The sequence below is a fragment of the Fimicolochytrium jonesii genome, assembly GCF_025526975.1.
Source record: "Fimicolochytrium jonesii strain JEL569 chromosome Unknown EV422scaffold_25, whole genome shotgun sequence".
In the NCBI taxonomy this organism is placed as follows: domain Eukaryota; kingdom Fungi; phylum Chytridiomycota; class Chytridiomycetes; order Spizellomycetales; family Powellomycetaceae; genus Fimicolochytrium; species Fimicolochytrium jonesii.
In genome coordinates, this window is record NW_026515692.1 from 1 (window position 1) to 21248 (window position 21248).

A 21248-nucleotide genomic window follows, 5' to 3' on the forward strand; every position below is an offset into this window, starting at 1 on the left:
GTCATTGGGTCGCTCATGGACGTTAAGGGTATGACGAGGGCGCCGGCGCCTTTGGAGATGATGGTGCGCCCGAGGCCCCAGGAGGAGTCGACTTTGCCGCCCTTGCGGGTGCCGATGACGAACTCGGAGGTGTGGAGGGCGGTGAAGAGGCGCGGGAGGACGTGGGCGGGGTGCTGGCCGTCTGCGTCCATGCACAAGAGGTAGCTGCCGTGGGAGTCGGAGAAGCCCCGGAGGACGGCGGAGGAGAGGCCGCGGTCGGTTGTGCGTGTGATCAGCCGGATTGTGAAGCCTCCGGGAACTCCTAAGGGATGAAAACAAAACATGTCAGCGACGGATGGACGATGAAGCGAAAGCGAAGCGATGGACGATGAGGCAAGAAACCGGAGCGAAGCGAGGCGATGAACAATGAAGTGATGTATGGTTGAACGATACCCAACCGCAAAGCGATGGATGGCTGGACGGAAGATGGATGGTGAACGATACCCTGCTCGCTCCGCTCGCGACGCAGACACCACGTTCAGCGAGCGCGCTACGCTCACCATCCTCCTACGGCCCAGAACCTCAGGCATTCTCCTCGCTTCGCTCGGCCATCCGCTCGCCCCTGACTCTGCTCGGTGCCCTTACCGAATCTCTTAATGAGTTCATCACAAACTTGAATCGTCCCATCCTGTGAGTTATCATCCACAACCACAACCTCCGTCTGGTTCAAAAAGGGGCTTTGTTGCAAGGCAGCATAAATATTGGGAATAACGGTTGGCAAGTTTTTTGCTTCCTTATAAGTGGGGATAATGATCGAGTACACTACGTTCGTTGCTGAGGGTGGGTGGGATAGGGAGGTTTGGGGGGCGAGGGCGGATGTGGTTGTCATTGTTGGGATGTTGATGCTGTTATTGTTTGAGTGAGGGACGGGAGGGAGGTGTAAGATTTAGTTGTAGATCACTGTGGGCGAGAGCGGTGCGTGAGGGAGAGGGAGACCTGCCTGACGTACATTCTTTTGAGGGCCTTCGGGGGGAGGGCTATGCAGTAGAAGGCAGGCCTTGTTGCAGGTTTGATGAGCGGCTGAGCAGCGCTGTGCAGGACGCTGCTTGCTCGAGAAGGGGATGGATGTGGACCGGGCAGGCCGCCCGCCCGGCCAGTCAGACAGACTGATGGGAGAGACACGCGTTATCAAGTGCCGCATCAGTCTTCTCGTACGAAGCGAGACCATTTATGTAAACGACTATACATTTGCAGATAAGGATATCATCCCTCATCATGGCGTCTATACGAGCAACACTTACAAAAGCGCCATGCGGGACGGGTAGGAGGGCATGAACACAGGGAACCAAAAAGGTGGGGGGTTGGGACTTGGCAGGCTCATCACAAAGGAGGGGGTATACAGGTACATAATACACAAAGACAGGTAAACGATTTCCAGCGCGCCCATCATGACGACGACAACCTCCAGCAATCGCAAACACTGTGTAACGCGCGGCGAGAGAGACCGGATATATGCATCCTCATCCCGTTCAATCGCTCATATCGTTCCGGTCTTGTTTCTCGTCCCTTCGCCACCTGCTCCGCTTGTACGCCGGCTCAGCGCCGAACGGTTCCGTCCAGTTGAAGATCGGCCCGCCACCGTTGGGAGCCCCACCACCTCCACCGCCGTTCGCTCCACCCCCGATCCCATTCCCACTCGGTGTCCATCGCCGCTTCAACAGCGACGCAGCCCCGCCGATCCCGCCGCCGAGCTCCTGCTGCGACTGGAAAGATGTCGGGTCGTTCGCAGGTTGGAGACCGTTGCCAAAGCCGTTCATGGCTTGTTGTTGCTGTGGAGTTGTCATGCCTTGCATAGCGGGAGCGAGGTGGGGTGGGATGAGTCCGTATGGCCTGCCGATCGCTTGACGCTGCTGCTGCTGTTGTCCTGCATGCTGTTGGGAGGAGCCGTATAGCGGATGCAACGGTGGCGGGACGAAAGTGAAGTCGGAGGATGGGAGGTGGGGTTGTTGATCGTACGGAGATGTTGCTGCTGCGGAGGGTATGACGTTCGTGGGCTGGAGCGGTTGTTGTTGCTGTTGTTGTGAGGGTTCCCGGGAAAGTGGTGGTGGATGTTCGGCAGTCGTTTGCGATGTCGGTTGCTGTGCAGACCCTATGCTATCTGCACTTTGTGGCCCCTGCTGCTGTTGTTGCGCCTGATGGGACTGACCCTCATCTTCCTGCCGTTGTTGTTGCTGCTGCTGCTGCTGCGTTTGCTGCTGCGATGGTGCGTCTCCATCCGCGCTGGACGACAGCTCAATAGCATTCCGCAGCGCCTCATGCTTGGCCGAAAAGAAAGACACCAAATCCGTCACAGTCAGATTCTCCTTGGCCCCTCCCGCAGCGGATCGCTGGGCAGACACGAACTGCCAGAGGTCCTGAAGACACTGATCGTAGCCGGCCAGGTAACCCCGCCGCTGCAATTTGATGGACTCGCGGTAGAGGTGGGTGACGGTTTGAGCAGCGGCTTTGAAGCTTTGGAGCAGTGCGGGGTCTGGGTCGCCCGCTGGGCTGGAGAAGTTGCCAGAGTCCATTGTGGAAATGGGACAGGTATTGAGAACTCCCACGCCGGAAGCAGCTGCCGAACTGTCAAGAAAGGAATTATGTGTCCGGACTTCAACCGAAGACGGGAGAAGGAGCGCACAGAAGGCGGGTCGTTGACACCAAGTGACGAGAAGCGTTTAAATGGTTATGAGGTTTGTTTACGGTGTTGTGGGAACTTCGTGGTGGTGGGAACGTTTGCATGGTTGGCACGTAAAGAAGCCAGCTCTCTAGCTTCTCCTGGGGAGGATCCGTTTTGACCAGAGCCTTTTGTTCTGTTACCCAGGAGGCCGTTGCGAAATAACCTTACAGTTAGGGTTACATGCGTGAGTAACAGCCAATCACAGCCTTCCGCGCGAGAAACAGCCAATAACAGCCTTCCGCCCGAAATAACAGAGTAACAGCCGTAACATCTGCACGCAAAAGATGAAAGAAGGCTGCGTAAGCGGGCTGAGATACGATGTATTGAAGTGAAGAAAAAGTGAAGAAGTCCTTCGCAGCGCCGGACGACTGACAGCCTTATATTCATCTTCCGAGTGTCTCCTTTACTTATGCACTTCTGCAATGTAGGTGCATGATAGGCGTGCGACATAATAGCAGATGCAGGCGGGGATGAGACGGGGTTGTGTGTGTACCATGGATGGGCGCCAAAAATGGTTGCTTGAAATGTCGTATGTCATGGTGAATGTGTGCGATGCATGTCGTGTGTCTGAGTAATGAATAGGTTGTCGACTCCAAAAATCTATATAGGCACGCTCCATCCCCACTGCCTGGGTCACAGGCGTTCTCTATTCCAGCGAGTATTGAGGAGCTTCCTTGGGTCCGTGCTGTCCTGATTGTAGGTTTTCGAGCTCCAGGTCCCCTCTTCGCGTTTTGCTTACTGCATTTGTTAGGATATCTTGTGAGGAAAACAGTTGGGCAACGCTTCAGATCCACCAGTTCCACTTACGCTGTTCTTTCAGTCCCTTCCCAAAATTTCTGAACGTCAGAAGCGCAAAGACGAATGTCGCTACGCAAAGGGCCAATGTTATCCCCTCTGTGAACCATGAGAAACATGAGTATCGTGTCTTTTGCGTCGCAGGATTTTCCACGCTTACCGAAGAACGTCAGCGACCGCCTGCTTCCAGAATACTTTGATGTTGACCCATTCTGAGATACATCCACCAATTTTGAGATCAGGTATCCGATTCCTCCTGCCAGTCCCAGTAGCGTCGCTGTCATCAGAAGTTTGCTTTCACGACGCACAGCCAGGTATGCGACCACTAGTAAAGCGAGCGTAAAGGGAATTGCTACGAGACCGTGGATCCATTTTTCGCTTTCCGATACACTGCCCCTGCCGCTCATGATGACAAGGGCAAGAAACTGAACGTCGAACCCAATGAAGAAGAACACATCGAGCTTCAAAAGCATTAAATAGATGTGGTAAAGCTTGAGCCGATCTGCAATGGGAAGCGTGAGTATGTGTTTTCAGGATGACAAACAACAACACGTTTTCGTGTTAGCCGAACTCACTTCGCACGGATATATCCGCTCCTAACTCTTTGAAGATGCTCCACCCAAATACTCGGTACAGGCGTTGCGAAAGAACGACCCATCCTGTCACAAAGACCGCCATTGCACACAGGATTATTATTTCCAATGTCGCTGTTGAATGGGTATCCAGCGTTCCGGACGGGACCAGTCCCGTTGCGCCAATTTTGTCAGCAATGTCGGTAGCCTGCTTGTATTGTAATCCCGAATATGCGAGCAATGCCACATTGAATAAAGTTGTGGAGACCAATTCGATCATGGAATATGTGTACACCTATATGGAGGCGGCGTAGTACTTGAGTCCACGGCAACTTCCAAAGGCGCCTCCATATGAAACCCACGTACCGCATCAACGGCCAGCACCCATTGAAACACTTGCGCCGCAATAAAGAGCACATGGTAGACTGTCAGGGCTCTGGTATTCGCTATCAAATCCGCGGCGACAGGGTTTTGATTTAGTACTGTTTCCAAATCGGAGTTGTTGGATGCATGTTTCTTTGCAACGATGCTCTCCAGGATAACGATGATGAGGAGCTGAGCAGTTGCCCAGATGATTGCAGCTTTTCCCCACGGGTCCTTCGGTACCTATTAGAAGGAAAGTTCTAAGAAGGAGGGCTTCAAGAGAGTGAAAGGATGGTCAGGCGCCTACCAGTCTGGAGCGCCTATTCCTGGCAGGACGGGCAAGCTCCGTAGATGCTGAGTGGGGTATCCGTTCGAGGGACCTGGCGTCGAGGTCCATGGTGGTTGCTGGAGTGCCCTAAGGTCGACAAGCTTCGTCCCGCTTGAATACGACCGGATACGAGTTCCCGAGTTTCGTACCGCTCCGCAATCCACTTCGGAGGAGTGAAGTATAGAGACCCCGGATGTTGCTGGTAGCGTCGATCAGAATGGCAACCTCGTGAAAATGGATGTAAGCACAGACTCTCTGAAGGTCATACTTACAAAAAAATATTGACCCCATTCCATCTCGAATCGACGGGCCACACACCGGTGAGGCCCTCCTTGGCGCCTGGGCCCTGTTGATTGGCCGGGTGGGAACCGGGTGACGGGCCCTTATTGGCGGGCTCCTATTGGCGGAATGTCTTAGATGCCATACCTCACATACATCATCGTCCAATCAAAGCTCAGGTCGAAGATCCCGTTGAAACACGTTGGGCCAATCAAATCACGGCGTTTTCGCCAGCTCTTCGATGTTGGCAGAAGACACAAGACAAGGTCGCCGTCTTAAGACAAAGTTCTCCTTCAACCAACCGCTAACCTCCCACCTCAACCATCCCAACCAACTGTTAACAACCCAACCATCGTGAGTGTTTTCGCGACCCGCAGGTTCCTTTCCTTATCCTCCTCCACTCACCCTTGTTTGCATCATCAGGAAACACCCATCTTCGGTCAGGTCATGACCTCCTCCGACGACGACCCCACCAACGAAGAAATTGTAGCCCTGTGGAAGCAGCAGAGAGCACGGGAGAAAGCCGCGGCACGGGAGAAAGAAGCTGCTGAATTGAGGGTGGTGGCGGAGAGGGAGCCGCAGGAGTTAAGGGTGGCAGCTGAATTGCGAGCGGCCGAGAGGGAGACGGAAACACCAAAGAGGGCCAGGCTGGATGCCGAAACGGGACTGAGGCTGAGTGCGACCACTAAGGTGGCGGAGAGGGAGGCGGGGGAATTAGGGGTGGCCTCTGAATTGCGAGCGGCCGAGAGGGAGACGGAAACACCAAAGAGGGCCAGGTTGGATGCTGAAACGGGACTGAGGCTGAGTGCGACCACTAAGGTGGCGGAGAGGGAGGCGGGGGAAGTAAGGGTGGTCTCTGAATTGCGAGCGGCCGAGAGGGAGACGGAAACACCAAAGAGGGCCAGGCTGGATGCCGAAACGGGACTGAGGCTGAGTGCGACCACTAAGGTGGCGGAGAGGGAGGCGGGGGAATTAGGGGTGGCCTCTGAATTGCGAGCGGCCGAGAGGGAGACGGAAACATCGGAGAGGGCCAGGCTGGATGCCGAAACGGGACTGAGGCTTAGTGCGACCGCTAAGGTCGCTGCGAAGAGGGGAGGCGGCAAGCAAAGAGTCTTGAAGGCGACAAAGGCAGTTGCGGCGGCAACCGCGGAGAAGGCGGAGACGAAAAACAACGAAACGGCAATCCAACCGCACCCGGCAATCCAACCGCACCCGTTCCCCACCCTATCGACTTTCCAGTACGGACAAACCGCCTTTCCTGGCTTTTTTGGCGGCCAGACAAATGGCTCTCCGTCGACAAATGGGTTTCCGTCGACGAACCGTTTTTCCAGATTCGTTCCTATCCTTCCCGCGCCCGCCCCAAACGACATCCCCGCCGCCACTGCCACGAACATCATTCCGATCAAGAGCTTCGCCAATCTGAATCCCATCATCCCCATCAGAGCCACGAACCCCGACCCCCCTATGAACGCCGATCCCCCTGCGAACCGTAAAAAGAGGAAACGGGCAGCTGCGACCGTTGCGGAACAGTGCACTGCAAATCAATTGGAAGAAATGGCGGCGGACACGAATGACGAGGACTCGAACGACATCATATTCGTCCACAGTGAAAGTGACCTGGGGCGGCCACCTACATCTGTCCCGGCACCCGTCGCCGCAACCGTTGCCGCAACCATCCATGAAACGATCCGCACAATGATCCCTGCAACGATCTCCGCACCGATCCCCGCAACCATCCCGGCGACCGTGCCCACACCCGACATCCCACCCCGACAGGCGAAAAAAATCAGGCTATCGGAGCTTGCCCAAGTTCGTCAGCGAAACCACAGTGGTCAGTTCATGAGGGACACGCCGATCGATATCAACGTATCATCCGTTTTCAATGCCGCCGGAATCGTTGGGGATCGTTCGAATTACAAGTACACCATGATGAAGAGCATCCTGCATACAATGAACGCCATGGACACCTCCACTCTCACCATGATGCACGCATTGTTGTTCTGTCCCTTCGAACAGGTGGTTCGAGAAGCACATCTGCGAGTCAATCGAAACCATTATCAATCCGACCAAGAATGGCAGGATGGGATCGAGAGTTTTATATCGGAAATACATCGGAGGATGGTCGAACGGTTCAACATGGAGTTGGATTTGATGCGGGGCGATCGACTTAATCTTCTCTCCCTGGTCTTGGCTGAACGTGAGCGCGCGTCGGAGGAGGAATGTAAGGAGAAGGAGACGGGGATGGAGGGCCAGCAGCGAATGTAAATATACCCATACAGTTTTTGTTTATGTTTGAGTCTCGAATGAAAATTGAATAGCATTTCGCGAATTTCATGTCAGCTCCATTACCTATGCCAGAGGAATGTCGTCGCCGTGCTCGTCGGTGCTTCCAGCGCCCGCCCCCAACAGCGCCGTCCCTCGCGATGAACAAACTGCGCCCGATCCCCGCGACGGACAAACAGAGATGGATCCGGTGGACGAACAAACTCCCACCCGTGGCCAAAGGTTAGTGACGCAAATCTCAGGTTCCTTCAGCAAGTTGTGGAGGTCGACAAGATGCCCGAGAACAAACGTCTCCGCCGAGGTAGCGACATCAAAATCCCGGAAGGGTTGTCGAGTATCCAGAGGGAGAGCGTTTGGAGATGCCTCAATCCGAGAAGCTGGTTGAACGATCAAGTGATAAATAAGTATGCAACTCGATGAAACTCTCTCACTCAATGTCTCACCGGGAATCGATTTATCTAATGCCGTCCATTTTCAACCCTCGCACACAGGACAGCCAGGCATACCGGAATAAGATCGATACTATTTGCGCCGTCGCCTGGAACTGGTATTCCAACGCCGCGCCAACCTCCACGGTCCCACGGCGCCCCAAGTAAGGACGATCCCAAGACCCCAGCAAACGGACAGTGTCAACTGTGGGCTGTTTGTATGCATGATGGCGGATGCTATTGTTCGCAATGCCGTGGGTGAGATTACAGACGTCTGAGCCGATGATCCTCAGACGCTTCTTAACGCCCGGCATAATATCGCGCTCAGCATCATGCTCTCGATGTTCATGAACGACCGTGGCGATTCGTCTCAATATACCCGAATATCAAGTTCTGAAGGATATGTATCTATTTAGAATATAGGTTGCTTCTATAGATGTAGATAATTTCCTGGGAAGCAAGTTTGCAGTGTGCTCTGGACGAGGAGGAGGCTGCTTTACTGGTGCGTTCCGAAAACTTTTGTCGTGGTACTGTACAGTACGTTCTGCTGTTTGAGCAGGTCCAGTTGCCAAGTTACTGGTCTTTCTGGGCGTGTGCTGGCAAGCAACTCACGCTTTGCAGAAATTGGGTCCCACACTGTTACCTCCGTACAAGTCGACTGGAAGCACATACTATGGCGCCGGCCGCCCTAGCTTCAGAGCACGAAAGGGATCGAGAGGAGTTTGTAGGGGCCAGAATTGCGGAGCAAGTAGCCCGGCAACCTCAGGCATGTGCTCTCATATACTACGGTGCGGCTCGAGGAGCAGCGGTCCAGAGGTTCACATATGCCGAGGTGTGGAAGACGGCTGTGGGGTTGGCCAAAGTCTTCGGTGAAAGACTGCGTTCGGTTGCTTGCTCGAAGAAGGGAGGTTCTGCCATACCGAAAAGTAAGCGTCGCAGAAAGCAAGCTACGTGTCCTCTCTCTCTGTTCCTTTGCTCACCGTTCGTTCTTTGTGAAGGGCAGTCGGCGTGCTAGTCCAGGAGGGACCGATGCTGCCCATGATCCATCTCGCTGTTCTGCTGACGGAACCGGCAACGGGTGAGTGCCTTGATCTCTCCTCATATTGTTACTTGAACTGGATTTTGAACTAAGAAAAGGCGAACGTATGTAGCGATGGTCCCGATGGATCCCGCAGATCCCCGACTGCCTCTGGTGATCCAGGACGTGTCGCCGGACCTGATTGTTGCACAGGACGACGCATACAAAGCATTGGCTAGCGCAATACAGCAGTGCCACAACGCTGAAAGAAGTCTGGGGAATGGAGGGTGGCAGGGTCCGGGCCAAATCACTGTGAGCGAATCAGTAAAGGCAACTCAAACATGGGAAAGAGAACGTCCCGACGCCATGGGCTCGTTTTCCGTTGGTCTTCGGAAGTCAGAAGACGTTTCCCACATTTACATGACCAGCGGCTCTACAGGCAGGCCGAAAGGTACGTGAAATCTAGCTTGTGTCATCATGCTGTGGCCATACCTAACGCTTTTGCCTCAGGCTGTATATCTACACACGGCGCATTAGCATCGTATTGCAGCGCGAAAAATGTAGCACATCAGGTTACGTCCGACAGCATATGCTTTGTGGCGTCCGCACCGAGCTTCGATCCATCATATGGGGACTTCATGGCCAGCTGGAGCATAGGTGCAACTGTAGCGAGCGCTGATCGGCAAACCATCTTCACGATGCTGGGAGAGTGCCTGAAGGAGACAGGGGCAACGCATGTCCTTACGACACCGTCTCTGTTCAACACTATCTTGCACGACAAGCTTGGGCCGAAAGACTTACCAGCGCTTCGCACGATAGCATTAGGCGGGGAACCGATGTCGCTGGAAACTGTGAGGGTCTGGGCCGATGCGGCACGGCTCATCAACACTTATGGTGTCACGGAATGCTGTGTATATCAAGCCTATGCCATCGTTCGAGACGCGGCGTCGCGCAAATTGATTGGCGAAGCATTAGAAGGAAACACCCTCCTCGTCATGACAAACAACGGAGAGCTAGAGATGCTTGCTGACACCGACCCTGCCGCCATGCTCGCCGTCACACCTGGGAAAGAAAGCACCGGAGAGCTCTGGATTGCTGGGAAGCAAGTAGGCGTCGGCTACCTGAATCGATCAGAGCTCACCCAGAAGAAATTCATACATCACCCTACACTTGGACGCTGCTTCCGTACAGGAGATGTGGTCAAGGTCTTCTCGCAGGACGGGAAAGACCACATGAGATTGTTGGGAAGGTTGGACCATCAAGTAAAAATCTCAGGGCAGCGCGTAGATCTCGAAGAATGCGAGGTCGCTTTGCTTGCGTGTGCGACGGATATTCTGCTGTCGCAAGCGGCAGTAGTTTTACATCAAGAGACGAAACAGCTTGTGGCATTCTGCGTACCTCAAGACGCCGAAGGAATCTTTACCGACGATCATCATCAGCGCATGTTGATTGAGTTGCTCCGGACGCTGAGCGCAGAACGTCTTCCGCGGCATATGATTCCCTCTCGATTCATCTTTGTTAAAGAGTTACCGCAAACAAGCACGGGCAAAATCGCAAGAACGAGTCAGGCCAAACAGCCTCTGCCGTTTCTGAACGGTGAATCGATTGACAATGAGGAGACATACGGAGGGTGGACTGCTGCGATCGAGAAGGTGTGGAAAAAAGAAATGGGATTTGCGGCTTCAGCTCGACTGGGGAACCTAGCGCATTTCCAGGAACATGGAGGCGATTCCCTCACAGCGTTGCGGATATGCAAAGAATTGGCAAATGTAGCTGGCGGCTTGAAATCTCAACAAACTTCAAAAGAAGAATCCGATGGCACATTTGGAGAGCTTTTGGGTCAGCTTGCACCGGCAGAGTTGCTGAAGAGGCCGGTTTTGGGGAGTTTCGCGCGATATATACAAGAGTGCTTCGGAAGCCTGGACCCAGACTCTCAATCGCAATTGCGTGAGATATCGGATGAGGGCAGGACAATCAAGATTACCGATATATTCTCAGCTGCTGGCGCTGGTGCGACAGCCATTGTACGATTCTTCGTACAAAAACGGGGAGTCGATCCAGGAGGTGGCGCGGCACAGGACAACCTTCGCCTCGCTACACCCCTACATTGCGCATGCTTGAACGGACATGTAGACACAGCGCGATATCTCTTGGAAGCTGGCGCAAATCCAGGAGCGATCGACACACACGGACGGACACCGTTCCATCTCGCCTGTCAAAGCGGGAGCCTCCCTCTCGTCTCGGTCCTGAATGACGCATACAAACCAAGCAACAAGAAAGGCACGGTATCCCTCTTCCTTCGCCAAGACACCTCCGGCCAATCTCCACTCCACTACGCCGCCCGCGCAGGAGCCCCATCATCCATCCTCGAACTCCTCCTCTCCAAATCCCCCAAACCCGAGTTGTTTCTCGAGCTCCGTGACGAATGGAGGCGGACAGCGCTCCATTGGGCGGTCGTCAACGGACACCGGAACGCCGCGCAGACGTTGCTGGCGTGGGGCGGTGACCGGCAAGCGGTCGATTCGGCGGGAGAGACGCCTTTGGATGTTGCGGAGCGGAGAGCGAGATGTGGGGCGAATGAAAGGCAGGCTGGCGTGGGCGCGAGCGTTTTTGGCGATATCGCAAAATTGTTGGGAGGCAGTGGGGCGACGAAAAATGTTAGCAGGTTTTCTTAGGGTAAATTTGTAGGATGTTCGCGTAGGGCGTATAATGTATATTGGCATTTGCTTTCCGTTTCGATTTCTTCGCGGTCATGTGAAGATTTTCCTCTCTCCCTCTCATGGTGGGTGCGGACTTGAGACAATTCATCATATTCCAAGATTTCTCTGCGCCGAATGCTGGTCGCCCAATCTACATCTGGCTACACCGACCTCCCCGATGACATAAATGTAGCTTGCCAATGATGAAGGCGGACGGGTGGGCGGACTCCATTGGGATTCAGTTCCAAGCGATCGCTATCTACTCTATCTGGTGATTTCGCGGTATCCTACGCCTGATCAGTTTTCCATTTCGCACCTTGATTGCGGTCGCGAGATATCAGCCTCATGCATTCCCTCCCACCCTCAATTGCCTTCACTTCCCATCCCTCCCCTTTCTTACTTTACTCTACACCGTGAAAGGGTACTTCTCGCAAAACTCATCCTTTGTCATCCTCTCCCCATGCTTCTGCACAAACGCCGTGATTGTTTTGTTCAGCTCGGAAAAGGGTCATGGGCCGCATGCACTGTATCGAGTGGTGGTCTGTGTGCTCGTGGAGAAGCACTAGATCCGGAGGAAGGTCCGTGCCTGTGTCCCGTATTGATTGTCATGTGATTCGTCAGTTGCTTGGAAGTACACTGCAACGCTTTCCAGAAGCCTTCGTTCTTACCTGCCGGAATCCTCCAGATGGTCGTATTCTTTCCGCGGAACCCACGAACGACCTCCTGAAGGAACGCGCCGTTTGGCCGGACCGAAGCTCCGTTGGGACCTGCAATGTCGGAATGGACCAGGTCAGCCTCCGCCTCCGCCCACTCCATTCCGCTCTCACCCGCCTCCCCCCGTCCTCCCCCCCCCTCTCCCATAACAACATCATAAATCCCGGCATCGAACGGATGCCTCACCAGCATATCATACAAATCCTCCGGCAACCTCGCCACCAGCCCCACCGTAACTTGCACAACCCGCGGTGGTGGTCGTGGTTGTGGGAGTGTGGTGGTGGTGAGGGGTGCTTGAGCGGCCTTTGCTGGAGGATGGGGTTGTGGTGGTGGAGGGACGGCCGGTGGGTGGGCGGCTTGGGGAGGTTACTACTGTGGTTCCGAACGCTACGGCTGTTGTCGTGGTGGTTGTTGGGGTGGTTGGGGTAGCGGGGTTTTCCCAGCACCACCGCCGCGACTTGGGGATAGACAGGTTGAGGTGCGACAACCTGCCGGCGTCCCTTTGCATGCCCCTTATACTGTACTGTACGTTCCCAAGGGAAACTGGATTTGGTGGCACTTCTGTTGTCTGTCGTTCTGTGTTTGCAAGGAAGTCTGTCTATCCGCAGCGCTCAGCCAGCCGGGCAAGCAACCCTGATGAACTCCGTGCTGCCGTTCGCGCGTCCTCACCCTCGCCTCCTCCTAACGCTTACGCCCAAGACAACCACTTGCAAAAAGTATCGCGCTCCATGCAAACGGGCCACTCGATTTGATTGGCCAATCTGCAGTGTCTGGCTGGTGCTGTCTGGAGCCGTCTGGCCAGTCCTTGACCCAATGCGGTCGTCCCGATGTGGCCACACAACATGTGGGACCGATGTGGGACGCGCAGCCGTATACTCATCCAACGCGTCCGCATGCCACGAGTGTCATGTGTCGCTTGTGTTTTGACGGCGCCTCCGCTTCTGCGTTGACCCTCGGCTGAATCGATTATGACCGGCAACTTCCGCTCGCAACGCTCAGCACTCCAGCACTCTCACAACGCGGACATAAACAGCGTTCAGCCGCCTACACCTCGCAACCATTCATATAAACAACCACCAGCAATCGAGCCCCCCTTCGTCGTTCAAGCCTGTATCGCATTCTCAACGAAACCCACTATAATTGTCGAAAACGAGTCATGGCGGGCACCAAAACATTACGCGAGCTGACACGCGAGGAAGTTGCCAAACACAACACGGAGAAGGATCTGTGGATAATCGTGGACAGCTATGTCTATGAGTAAGTCTTGGAATACGGCCATCGAACGCCACAATGACCGTGTCCTCATCTTCTCCCCCTCCCCGTCTCATTCCAGCATCACAAAATTTGTAGGCCTGCACCCAGGCGGTGAAGGCGTCCTTTTGCAAGTCGCCGGAAAGGAAGCCACGGAACAATTCTATGGCCTCCACAGGCATGAGGTTATGGAGAAGTTCGGCCCACGCTACATCATTGGCCAGATCATAGGCGAGATGCCCAAGCTTCAGCTGCAGCGGTCAGGCGAGTTCAGCAAGGTCCCTTATGCCGAGTCGCCGTTTGTTCAGGGGCGGCCGTCGCCTTATTACAAGTAAGGTTTTGGTTTTCCGTTGCGATTGATGGGGAGCGTTCCTGATCTGGTCCTATGATAGGGAATCCCATGTGAAATTCCGCCAAGCCCTGCGGAAGTTCTACGACGAGGAGCTCCTGCCCGACGCAGCCTCAGCAGACGCAATGGGCGAAGCCCCCGATCTCGAAATTTACCAAAAGATGGGACAGGCGGGCATTCTCGCTACTCGTATGGGACCTGGACCCCACTTGAAGCTTGTGCCTAAACTCCCAGGAGGCGTCTCACCTGACGAGTTCGACTATTTCCACGAACTGGTTGGACACGAGGAACTGACCAGGTTGGGAATCTATGGGTACGCCGAGGGATTGGCTTCTGGGATGGTTATTGGGCTGCCACCTGTTATGGTGTTTGGACCCAACTGGATGAAGGAGAAGATTATTCCGGAGGTTCTGATGGGGAACAAGCGTATTTGCTTGGCGATCTCTGAGCCGACCGTTGGAAGTGATGTTGCTGGGTTGGCCACTACTGCTGTGAAGACGGCTGATGGAAAGCATTTCATTGTGAACGGTGTCAAGAAATGGGTATGTGTATTTTCCTTTCTCCTTGATAGAAATGTATCCTGGGATTGTTGTCTGATTAACGCGCTCCACTGCAGATCACAAACGGCACGTTCTCCGACTACTTCACCACTGCCGTCCGAACAGGCGGCCCCGGCATGGGCGGCATCTCTATGCTCCTAATCGAGCGCACCGAAGGCGTCAGCACCAAAATCATCAAAACCAGCGGCACCGCCAGCGCCGGAACCGCCTACGTCACCTTCGACAACGTCAAAGTCCCCGTCGAGAACCTCATCGGCGGCGAAAACAAAGGGTTCCAAGTGATCATGGCCAACTTCAACCATGAGCGTTGGTCTATGGTCGTTGGATGTGCGCGTGCGGCCCGGCTTGTCACTGAGGAGTGCTTCAAGTGGGCGAACCAGCGCAAGGTGTTTGGGAAGGCGTTGATTGAGCAACCTGTCATTCGGTTCAAGCTGGCGGAGATGGTTGCGGGCGTTGAGGCGACGCAGGGGTGGCTGGAATCTATCACGTATCAGATGACAAAGATGTCGTATAAGGAGCAGTCGCTGCATTTGGCGGGTACCATTGCGTTGCTCAAGTACAATGCTACGCGGATGACGCAGAGGGTCTCGGATAATGCTGTGCAGATCTTTGGTGGACGGGCGATCACGAAGGTGGGTTCACTGGGTATCGTCACGTCCATCGTTCGATTGTTTCGTTCTAATGGTTTTCTCAAATCAGGGCGGCATGGGCCGAATCATCGAAAACTTCCAAGCACGAAACAAATTCGGAGCCATCCTCGGCGGCAGTGAAGAGATCATGGCCGATCTCGGCATCCGACAGACCTTGAAAACTTTCCCCAATACCAGGTTGTAGAAGGTGCCACACATCCATTTTTGCAGAGTAGTAAACGTCTAGTCACCGACAAACGGCGTCTACACATTAGTAGATAGGAGTGGGCTGTGCTGCATGCTTCCACTTCTGGACTTTCTGCTCCTTTTGTATCCAACCAATTACCCATTTTTTCTTGAGTACTGTACTTTTGTTTGAGTTCCATAGTTTGAAATTGAGGTATGTCTCTCTAGAGCACAACATTGACTGCATTGGATTAACTATATACATACAGCCAACCGAAATTAATCAACCCGGGATCTCGCCATTTGCACAGCATCATCGCTCGCAAACCCGGCCATTCTCACGGCCAGGAATCAGCTACCGATACTACAGATACCTCTCTCTCTCTCAACGCTCCCCCTAACTCACCCATGTGGAAGTCCCTTCGCCGCTCCTCAAGCGTTTCTCTTCTTGCAACCCCGCAAAAGTCCAACTTCTGACGGAACATCTCCAATCACAGGCAAACACGTACTGAACGCACAGGTCGCTGTCCGTGCGCCATGCTGCAAGAAATGGTTCGACTGTCCAGAATGTCACGCTGAGGTTTCTGACCATAACTTGGGGTATTGAGGAAAACTGGACTGGGCGCGGATGAGTGGGGTCGGCATCCCGCGATCCTCGATCGGGATAGCGAGGGCCGTGGGAGCGGGCGACTTCTGATGGAGGAAGGCGCCGGAGTGTGCCCAAATCCACCGTCTCTTATGCGCCCGAATGCCTTTCGCCCGAATATCCGCGACCAAGGGCGGGGAAGACGAGGCTGGCGAGGGCGGTGGCGGAGCTTTATGGGTTGGTGTGGTTGTCGATAGATGAGGTTTTGGGGAGGTGGGAGAGCGGGGAGGTTGAGACGGGGTTCAAGGCAGTTGCGGAGAAGGTTTTGTTTGTTTGGTTTGAGATTGGGATGTGATGGGATGTTGGGCGAGACGGTATGGATGCCCGTGTTTTTCATGTGACAGCTTTGCTACGGGATTCTTCCGACTTGTTTCCCACACATAGGAAAACGCTTGAAATGTGCTTTGCATGTAAGAAGTGCAAGAAGGTGTTTCGGAAAGACATGTCGTGGGTATATCCAAGGTGTGGGGACATTCTGAGGGTTGAGTATTCCCCGGCTGATGTTGTCTGTTTTTCCAGCAACTACGAGGAGGAAGACGAGTCTTGCCCAAACTGCGACAACCACTATGTCATTGAGGCCAAGGCGGCACAAATGGTATGCTCTCAAAGGATGTATCGCTGTGTACAGAGGCACGGTACAAATTTCCTGATTCAATCGGGGCTCTCATCTTTTCCCAGGGTATCGGCATCGAAGGAGATGACCCACGACTCCAGAGGGATTTCCGAGAAAAGCAAAAGCAATTGCTCGAAGAAGAATTCATGAGCGATCGACTGGGATGGGGAATTCATGAAATGTGGGGAATTTGGGCGAACAGTTTCCGAGAGAGAGGGAGATGACCATTGATGAGGATGGTTGTTGTATGTGACGTATGGACATTGAACTTTTTTTGGCAGGGCTGTGGGGTTCGTGCTTGGGCGGGCTGAGGCAGCGACGTGGTTCCTGCGCGCCTGATGAGCGATGGGGGCCGTGGCGTGTACACAAATCGAAGATGGATCGGAGCGGACGGTCGCTGGTTCCCAAGAGCAATCCCAGTACCACCTGCCGACGGCGGATTGTGGACACCGTATCATATTCGAACAAGGCGCCTACCGCGTTATCGACGATCCCCGCATCAAACACACGCCGAATCTCGACGTCGCTGAGCTCTACGACTCCCTCATTGCCGTTCAGGGGACTCGCCGCGACGGCATCCAGGAGGTTTTCATCAACCGGCAGCAGAACTCCTTTGTTCGATTCCCCCGTGTAAACACACTCAAGTTTTGGGATGTCCCCTTCCTACGATTCTTCCCATTCGAGTTTTCCGACGAAAAAGTTCCAATTGGGGGAATAGGGAGGGACGAGACGCTTTGCATATGAAGTCTGCCGAGTTATTATCAGTGTAGAATCATACAATCATGAACGATAAAGTAATGCGATGAATGCGAGAATGAATGGGGGGGGGGGGGGGGGGAGGGGGGGGGATATCAAAAGCGAATTCGGGCGTTTGCCAAACTCGCGCGGTAAAAGGTGGGGGGGAAAACACATAGAAACGGTGGCCGCTGCACGGGTTGATGACGCACACGCCTGATGGGGGTACGTGGCACCCAGTATACTGTTTGTACACCTCCACCAATGCGGCCTCTAGCACCCGCCTCACGAGAACCCCACGGGCACCCCCGTCTGCCTATAATCCAACTCGACCACATACTCGCCGACCTTACACCCGAGCGTGGACTCGACATCCACCTCAAACAGCGTCAGATGCTGCTTGCTCTCCCTCCGTTCGGGAGTGTCGGATAGCCGTGAATGGGAGAGGTAGGCGACTTCGATCTCGTCGTCGTCGCCGATGTCGGAGCGGGAGGAGGAGAGCGGGGAGGGGGAGGGGGTGAACAGGTCGAGGGAGGTACGGGATTTTTCGCGGGGTTGCGGTGCTGTAGTTGACGGGGGAATTGGTGACGCGGGGGCGGTTGATCTCGCCTTCCCACTCGCACTCGCCTTCCCACTCGCACTCCCACTCCCACTCGCAGCCTGCAACTCCCTCACCGGGGCGCGTTTCGGACCCGCCATCTGCGGTGGTGGTGGCCGTTGCATATGTGGTTCGGAATGCGACCGGGTGTGCATGAACTGCGCGTTGAAATGCTGTAACGCTGCTGGGGCACGGACGCCATTCACCGCTGACGACAACGACGACGACGACGGGCTCAGAGGGGGCATCAACAGCCCCTGCTGCTTCCCGGTGCCCCCCGCAGCGGCTCCGGCGGCACCCATCCTCCCCGCCCATCCCGCCGAGACGACCGCTCCAACAGCCTTTGCGGAAATCAGCAGCCGCATATCCATCGTATGGGTCGTCACGGTCTGTCCAGGCGGGATAACCACCGCTTTCCCGGCCTTGTCTAGATCTTCGTCGAGCGTGCCAAGGTGTTCCCCGCGGCAGGTGACGTTCCCCTTCATCCACAGAACGGTGACAGGCGCGTCGAGCGGGTTGAATAACACAAGCCGGGCGGCGGATTGCATGGTCGCGGCGAGGTAGAAGAACCGAAAGGGGTCGACGACCAACTGCGTGCGTACGATCATTTTTCGAGTTTCCCCAGGGAGGGTGGATGTTACCGCTAGCGAGGAGAGGGCGGGTTGGAGGTAAGGGAAAGGTGTTGAGGGCGGTCGGGGCGCGCGCGGGGTGGCGGATTGCGGGGAATGGATGAAGGGGGAGCGTTGAAGCAGGGTAGAGGATGGGGAGGGGTAACCACGGATGGTACACTGGGATTGTTTCCCCGTGACATAGTTTGCGAGGAGACGACGGCCGGATTGGGTTTCTGCGGGTGTGCGGGGGTCGTAGGTTGCGGTTGCGGTGATGGTGTTCTTGCCTGGTTGGAGGGACATGTTGCGCATTTGCACGGAACCGACGCGGTGTGAGCCGTCGTGGTAGAGGTCGAGGGTCACGTCGCCCATGCTGACGGTGAGATCGGAGGGGTTGCCGATTTCGCAGACGATGGAGAGCTGCATGTGGGTGGGTGTGCCGCCGACCGTGCGCGCTTCGAGGATCGTGATGTCTTCCATGCCGTCCAGGCCTTTCAGCGCGATGGTTTTCCGCATGGATACGCCTTTGATAGCGAGCAATGATGAATCAAACGGGCGCACCGTCACGTCTTTCGCAATCAAGATCATCTCAAAGGACGCGGACTGGAGCATCATGGTCGCGAACCGGCCAAACGCCGCAGCGTTCGTAACGCGTACTTCGACTGTCGTATCCATCGCCGCCTTCCCATCGCGGACCTGCATATCCGGCATACCTAGAATCTCCCCCGCAATCACCACGTTCGGCTTGTGCGCTCGGCCGTCGCTAGCGGTCGCCGTCGCAGAATCAGGCAAATCGTCCTCGAACGCAATATACACCGGCCCATCAAACCGCAGCGTGGCAGGCAACGGCCCCGCATCCGACACCTCGCACTTCATCCCCATGCTCACGCCATCCATCCGCGGGTTCTCAATCGACCCAGACGTGACGTTTAACGTCGATTTCTCGACCAGTTTTGTCGCGATGTACGGTAGAAGGAACCGGCGGGCGAGGTAGTTTGCAACCAGGATCGGGATGAGGCGGTACCGCGAGAAAACGCGACGGAAGAACCGCACGATGATGTTGTTAGGTGGGGATGAGCCTGGTGGGCGGGGATACCAGACTTTCCCTGTGGTGCCGCCGTTGTCGGTGGGGTTGCCGAGTCCTAGGATCGCGGCTGCTATCCCGTGCAACGTTCCTAGCAGTTGGAAGAGGTGTGACGCGACGGTCGGTAGGGAAGATGCGAAGAGGAGGAGGAGCGCGTGGCGGGAGGTGCGTGAGGTAATGAGTCGGTGGCCGCTACCAGGTTTGGGGGATGGGTCGTCGTCGCCATTGCTTTGCGGTGTGCTGGGTGGCGGCGGATTCGGGGAGGCGAGCGTACGTTGGCCGGGCCTGCTTGACTTACGCCCGTTCACTGTAGTAGTACTACTACTGCTGCTGCTGCCCCCGCCGCTGCCAGGGGCGCTTGAAGTTGCCGCCGGAGCCATGTCTTTGCGTCGGAAGAGTGTACAGTACTTATGTAGTGTGAAAGTGCTGTGGGATAAGTATGTCCTCTTTCCCCTGGGTCCCCTCCCATGTGCTGAGTGCGAGCGAGCGAGGGAACGCGTCGCCCTCCTGCAACTGCAGTCTGCATTCAGTCGGACCGAGACTTATTAAGGCCGCGGACCGACACGTGATGGAACCCACGTGATGGAACGCTCTCTCGCTGCTGCTGCTGCCACTGCCGCGTGCTTTGTTTCCACCCTGGGACCTAACCCTAACCCACATCAGGCAGTGGCGCCCATCCAACACCGGGCTCGACTTCAACGGCGTCTCCCAGGCTACGGCATCTGATTGGATGGCGAGCCTTCAAGCCGACATTGCGTCAAGACCTTGAGACTGACACCTGGCCACATATGGAGTTGAACTCTCACATTCGATACTATCTTCCTTCCTCGTTGTCCTGCAAATGTCAGCATCGAACGGTCCCAACGGGGGCACCAGCGGCATCCCTCAAACGCCGCCGCGACTTTGAAATCGAAGGCTTCACCGCCGACATCTCTACACTGCGCTAACAGCTCAAGCATCTCGAGCGCAGTATACTCAAATACGCGCCCCTAGAGGACCGCGAGCTTGTGTTGCTGAATATCGCGAAGGAGACGGGGGAGAGGGTTGCGAAGATGTCAAGTGATTTGCATGGGTTCAAGGTAAGGTTGAGCAAGTAGTGGCATATGTACCTTAAGCTGACAGTGGACCGATTTGGTGCAGGCAAAGGTGTATGCAGCGGATAGGGATCTTCGGACAGTTCCGGTGTGTGAAGCTTGTGGGATTTGCGTTGGACACGCAACGCCTTGCTGTACGCGGAGCAGCAGCGGCAGCAGCACACATTGCATTTGTTGAGAAAAACCGAAGGCGGCCGGCGGGGGGCGTCATCACCGGTTGATGTTTGTCGGCAGAACGTGGTGCTCGATCTTTTGCTGCCATGATGAGTGCTCAACATTTTGGATTGAGGGCGATGAAGTGGTCATTTCGGCGGGGCTTTGACGAGCAGATGGGGGATCGCCTGATGTCAGGATACGAAAGCATGAATGGAGCAAAAACTACTTGGAATCGTCAGACATATATATCCCGTGACAAATGAAAGGCGACATCATCAACGATGTGATGTTGGATTGTACCAGTCGTACGACTCTGCTATTTACAGCGGTTGGCGAAACAAAAAAAAAGTATTCAAAAAAAAGCAAAAGAAAAAAGGCCATGTAGTATGTAATAATTCTAGTAAACTAGAATAATGAGTAGGTAGTTTCCGTAGTTTACAGTAGGTGGCCAAAACTGAGGTTGCGCGCGCCCGCAGACTCCTGTGGTTTCACCAGCAACCTCCCACCGCGCGCAACCTCAGTTTTGGCCACCTAGTGTATACACCGCTAACTACCATCAACA

The 21248-nt window shown here is 55.0% G+C and overlaps 11 protein-coding genes across 11 annotated transcripts; 5 read left to right on the top strand and 6 right to left on the bottom strand.

The window, feature by feature from the left end:
* On the bottom strand, positions 1–1191 carry EV422DRAFT_204782 (nucleotide-diphospho-sugar transferase; the record flags this gene model as incomplete). The annotated part of the gene is made up of 3 exons (XM_053065329.1): positions 976–1191; positions 625–884; positions 1–301 (listed from the first exon to the last, which is right to left on the bottom strand). Coding segments are annotated over exons 2-3 (545 nt in total), but the record flags the coding sequence as incomplete, so codon positions are not given.
* A 6-nt stretch (positions 1192–1197) lies between these two features.
* Positions 1198–2781, bottom strand: EV422DRAFT_539858 (uncharacterized protein). The gene has a single exon (XM_053071096.1). The coding sequence runs from the start codon at positions 2547–2549 to the stop codon at positions 1509–1511; it is 1041 nt and encodes a 346-aa protein (XP_052922730.1). The 5' UTR covers positions 2550–2781; the 3' UTR covers positions 1198–1508.
* A 164-nt stretch (positions 2782–2945) lies between these two features.
* Positions 2946–5153, bottom strand: EV422DRAFT_204803 (uncharacterized protein). Its single transcript, XM_053065330.1, has 6 exons — positions 4736–5153; positions 4432–4671; positions 4069–4360; positions 3654–3995; positions 3506–3592; positions 2946–3436 (listed from the first exon to the last, which is right to left on the bottom strand). The coding sequence occupies exons 1-6, from the start codon at positions 4823–4825 to the stop codon at positions 3345–3347; spliced, it is 1143 nt and encodes a 380-aa protein (XP_052922731.1). The 5' UTR covers positions 4826–5153; the 3' UTR covers positions 2946–3344.
* A 125-nt stretch (positions 5154–5278) lies between these two features.
* On the top strand, positions 5279–7300 carry EV422DRAFT_622263 (uncharacterized protein; the record flags this gene model as incomplete). The annotated part of the gene is made up of 2 exons (XM_053074166.1): positions 5279–5389; positions 5459–7300. Exon 2 carries the CDS (start codon positions 5483–5485, stop codon positions 7298–7300), a length of 1818 nt encoding a protein of 605 aa, XP_052922732.1. The 5' UTR covers positions 5279–5389; positions 5459–5482.
* Positions 7301–8492: 1192 nt separating this feature from the next.
* On the top strand, positions 8493–11706 carry EV422DRAFT_204812 (uncharacterized protein). Its single transcript, XM_053065331.1, has 4 exons — positions 8493–8672; positions 8745–8824; positions 8898–9215; positions 9275–11706. The coding sequence occupies exons 2-4, from the start codon at positions 8776–8778 to the stop codon at positions 11437–11439; spliced, it is 2532 nt and encodes an 843-aa protein (XP_052922733.1). The 5' UTR covers positions 8493–8672; positions 8745–8775; the 3' UTR covers positions 11440–11706.
* Positions 11681–12300, bottom strand: EV422DRAFT_539870 (uncharacterized protein). The gene is made up of 2 exons (XM_053071097.1): positions 12132–12300; positions 11681–12049 (listed from the first exon to the last, which is right to left on the bottom strand). The coding sequence occupies exons 1-2, from the start codon at positions 12277–12279 to the stop codon at positions 11901–11903; spliced, it is 297 nt and encodes a 98-aa protein (XP_052922734.1). The 5' UTR covers positions 12280–12300; the 3' UTR covers positions 11681–11900.
* An 862-nt stretch (positions 12301–13162) lies between these two features.
* EV422DRAFT_574472 (acyl-CoA dehydrogenase/oxidase) lies at positions 13163–15443 on the top strand. Its single transcript, XM_053073192.1, has 5 exons — positions 13163–13434; positions 13511–13759; positions 13821–14319; positions 14394–14969; positions 15037–15443. Exons 1-5 carry the CDS (start codon positions 13334–13336, stop codon positions 15169–15171), a joined length of 1560 nt encoding a protein of 519 aa, XP_052922735.1. The 5' UTR covers positions 13163–13333; the 3' UTR covers positions 15172–15443.
* Positions 15444–15651: 208 nt separating this feature from the next.
* Positions 15652–16635, top strand: EV422DRAFT_499638 (uncharacterized protein; the record flags this gene model as incomplete). The annotated part of the gene is made up of 4 exons (XM_053068095.1): positions 15652–15752; positions 16183–16245; positions 16318–16393; positions 16477–16635. Coding segments are annotated over 4 exons (399 nt in total), but the record flags the coding sequence as incomplete, so codon positions are not given.
* A 121-nt stretch (positions 16636–16756) lies between these two features.
* On the top strand, positions 16757–17155 carry EV422DRAFT_570233 (uncharacterized protein; the record flags this gene model as incomplete). Its single annotated transcript, XM_053072854.1, has 1 exon — positions 16757–17155. The coding sequence occupies one exon, from the start codon at positions 16757–16759 to the stop codon at positions 17153–17155; it is 399 nt and encodes a 132-aa protein (XP_052922737.1).
* An 85-nt stretch (positions 17156–17240) lies between these two features.
* Positions 17241–19913, bottom strand: EV422DRAFT_539879 (uncharacterized protein). The gene has a single exon (XM_053071098.1). It carries the CDS (start codon positions 19814–19816, stop codon positions 17432–17434), a length of 2385 nt encoding a protein of 794 aa, XP_052922738.1. The 5' UTR covers positions 19817–19913; the 3' UTR covers positions 17241–17431.
* Positions 19914–19995: 82 nt separating this feature from the next.
* On the bottom strand, positions 19996–21186 carry EV422DRAFT_539880 (uncharacterized protein). Its single transcript, XM_053071099.1, has 2 exons — positions 20577–21186; positions 19996–20515 (listed from the first exon to the last, which is right to left on the bottom strand). The coding sequence occupies exons 1-2, from the start codon at positions 20699–20701 to the stop codon at positions 20380–20382; spliced, it is 261 nt and encodes an 86-aa protein (XP_052922739.1). The 5' UTR covers positions 20702–21186; the 3' UTR covers positions 19996–20379.
* Positions 21187–21248: the final 62 nt, after the last annotated feature.

Bases quoted from the DNA above. Each gene is read 5' to 3' on its own strand.
- EV422DRAFT_539858 (XM_053071096.1), bottom strand. From the start codon at position 2,549: ATGGACTCTGGCAACTTCTCCAGCCCAGCGGGCGACCCAGACCCCGCA.
- EV422DRAFT_204803 (XM_053065330.1), bottom strand. From the start codon at position 4,825: ATGGACCTCGACGCCAGGTCCCTCGAACGGATACCCCACTCAGCATCT. The intron at 4,672-4,735 runs GTAGGCGCCTGA...TCCTTCTAATAG, and splicing joins GGAATAGGCGCTCCAGACTG to GTACCGAAGGACCCGTGGGG. The intron at 3,996-4,068 runs GTGAGTTCGGCT...TTCCCATTGCAG, and splicing joins AGCGGATATATCCGTGCGAA to ATCGGCTCAAGCTTTACCAC.
- EV422DRAFT_204812 (XM_053065331.1), top strand. From the start codon at position 8,776: ATGCTGCCCATGATCCATCTCGCTGTTCTGCTGACGGAACCGGCAACG. The intron at 8,825-8,897 runs GTGAGTGCCTTG...GAACGTATGTAG, and splicing joins GCTGACGGAACCGGCAACGG to CGATGGTCCCGATGGATCCC. The intron at 9,216-9,274 runs GTACGTGAAATC...CTTTTGCCTCAG, and splicing joins CTCTACAGGCAGGCCGAAAG to GCTGTATATCTACACACGGC.
- EV422DRAFT_539870 (XM_053071097.1), bottom strand. From the start codon at position 12,279: ATGGAGTGGGCGGAGGCGGAGGCTGACCTGGTCCATTCCGACATTGCA. The intron at 12,050-12,131 runs GTAAGAACGAAG...TACGGGACACAG, and splicing joins CATCTGGAGGATTCCGGCAG to GCACGGACCTTCCTCCGGAT.
- EV422DRAFT_574472 (XM_053073192.1), top strand. From the start codon at position 13,334: ATGGCGGGCACCAAAACATTACGCGAGCTGACACGCGAGGAAGTTGCC. The intron at 13,435-13,510 runs GTAAGTCTTGGA...GTCTCATTCCAG, and splicing joins GTGGACAGCTATGTCTATGA to CATCACAAAATTTGTAGGCC. The intron at 13,760-13,820 runs GTAAGGTTTTGG...GTCCTATGATAG, and splicing joins CGGCCGTCGCCTTATTACAA to GGAATCCCATGTGAAATTCC.
- EV422DRAFT_539879 (XM_053071098.1), bottom strand. From the start codon at position 19,816: ATGGCTCCGGCGGCAACTTCAAGCGCCCCTGGCAGCGGCGGGGGCAGC.
- EV422DRAFT_539880 (XM_053071099.1), bottom strand. From the start codon at position 20,701: ATGCAATGTGTGCTGCTGCCGCTGCTGCTCCGCGTACAGCAAGGCGTT. The intron at 20,516-20,576 runs CTGCACCAAATC...GCTCAACCTTAC, and splicing joins TCCGCTGCATACACCTTTGC to CTTGAACCCATGCAAATCAC.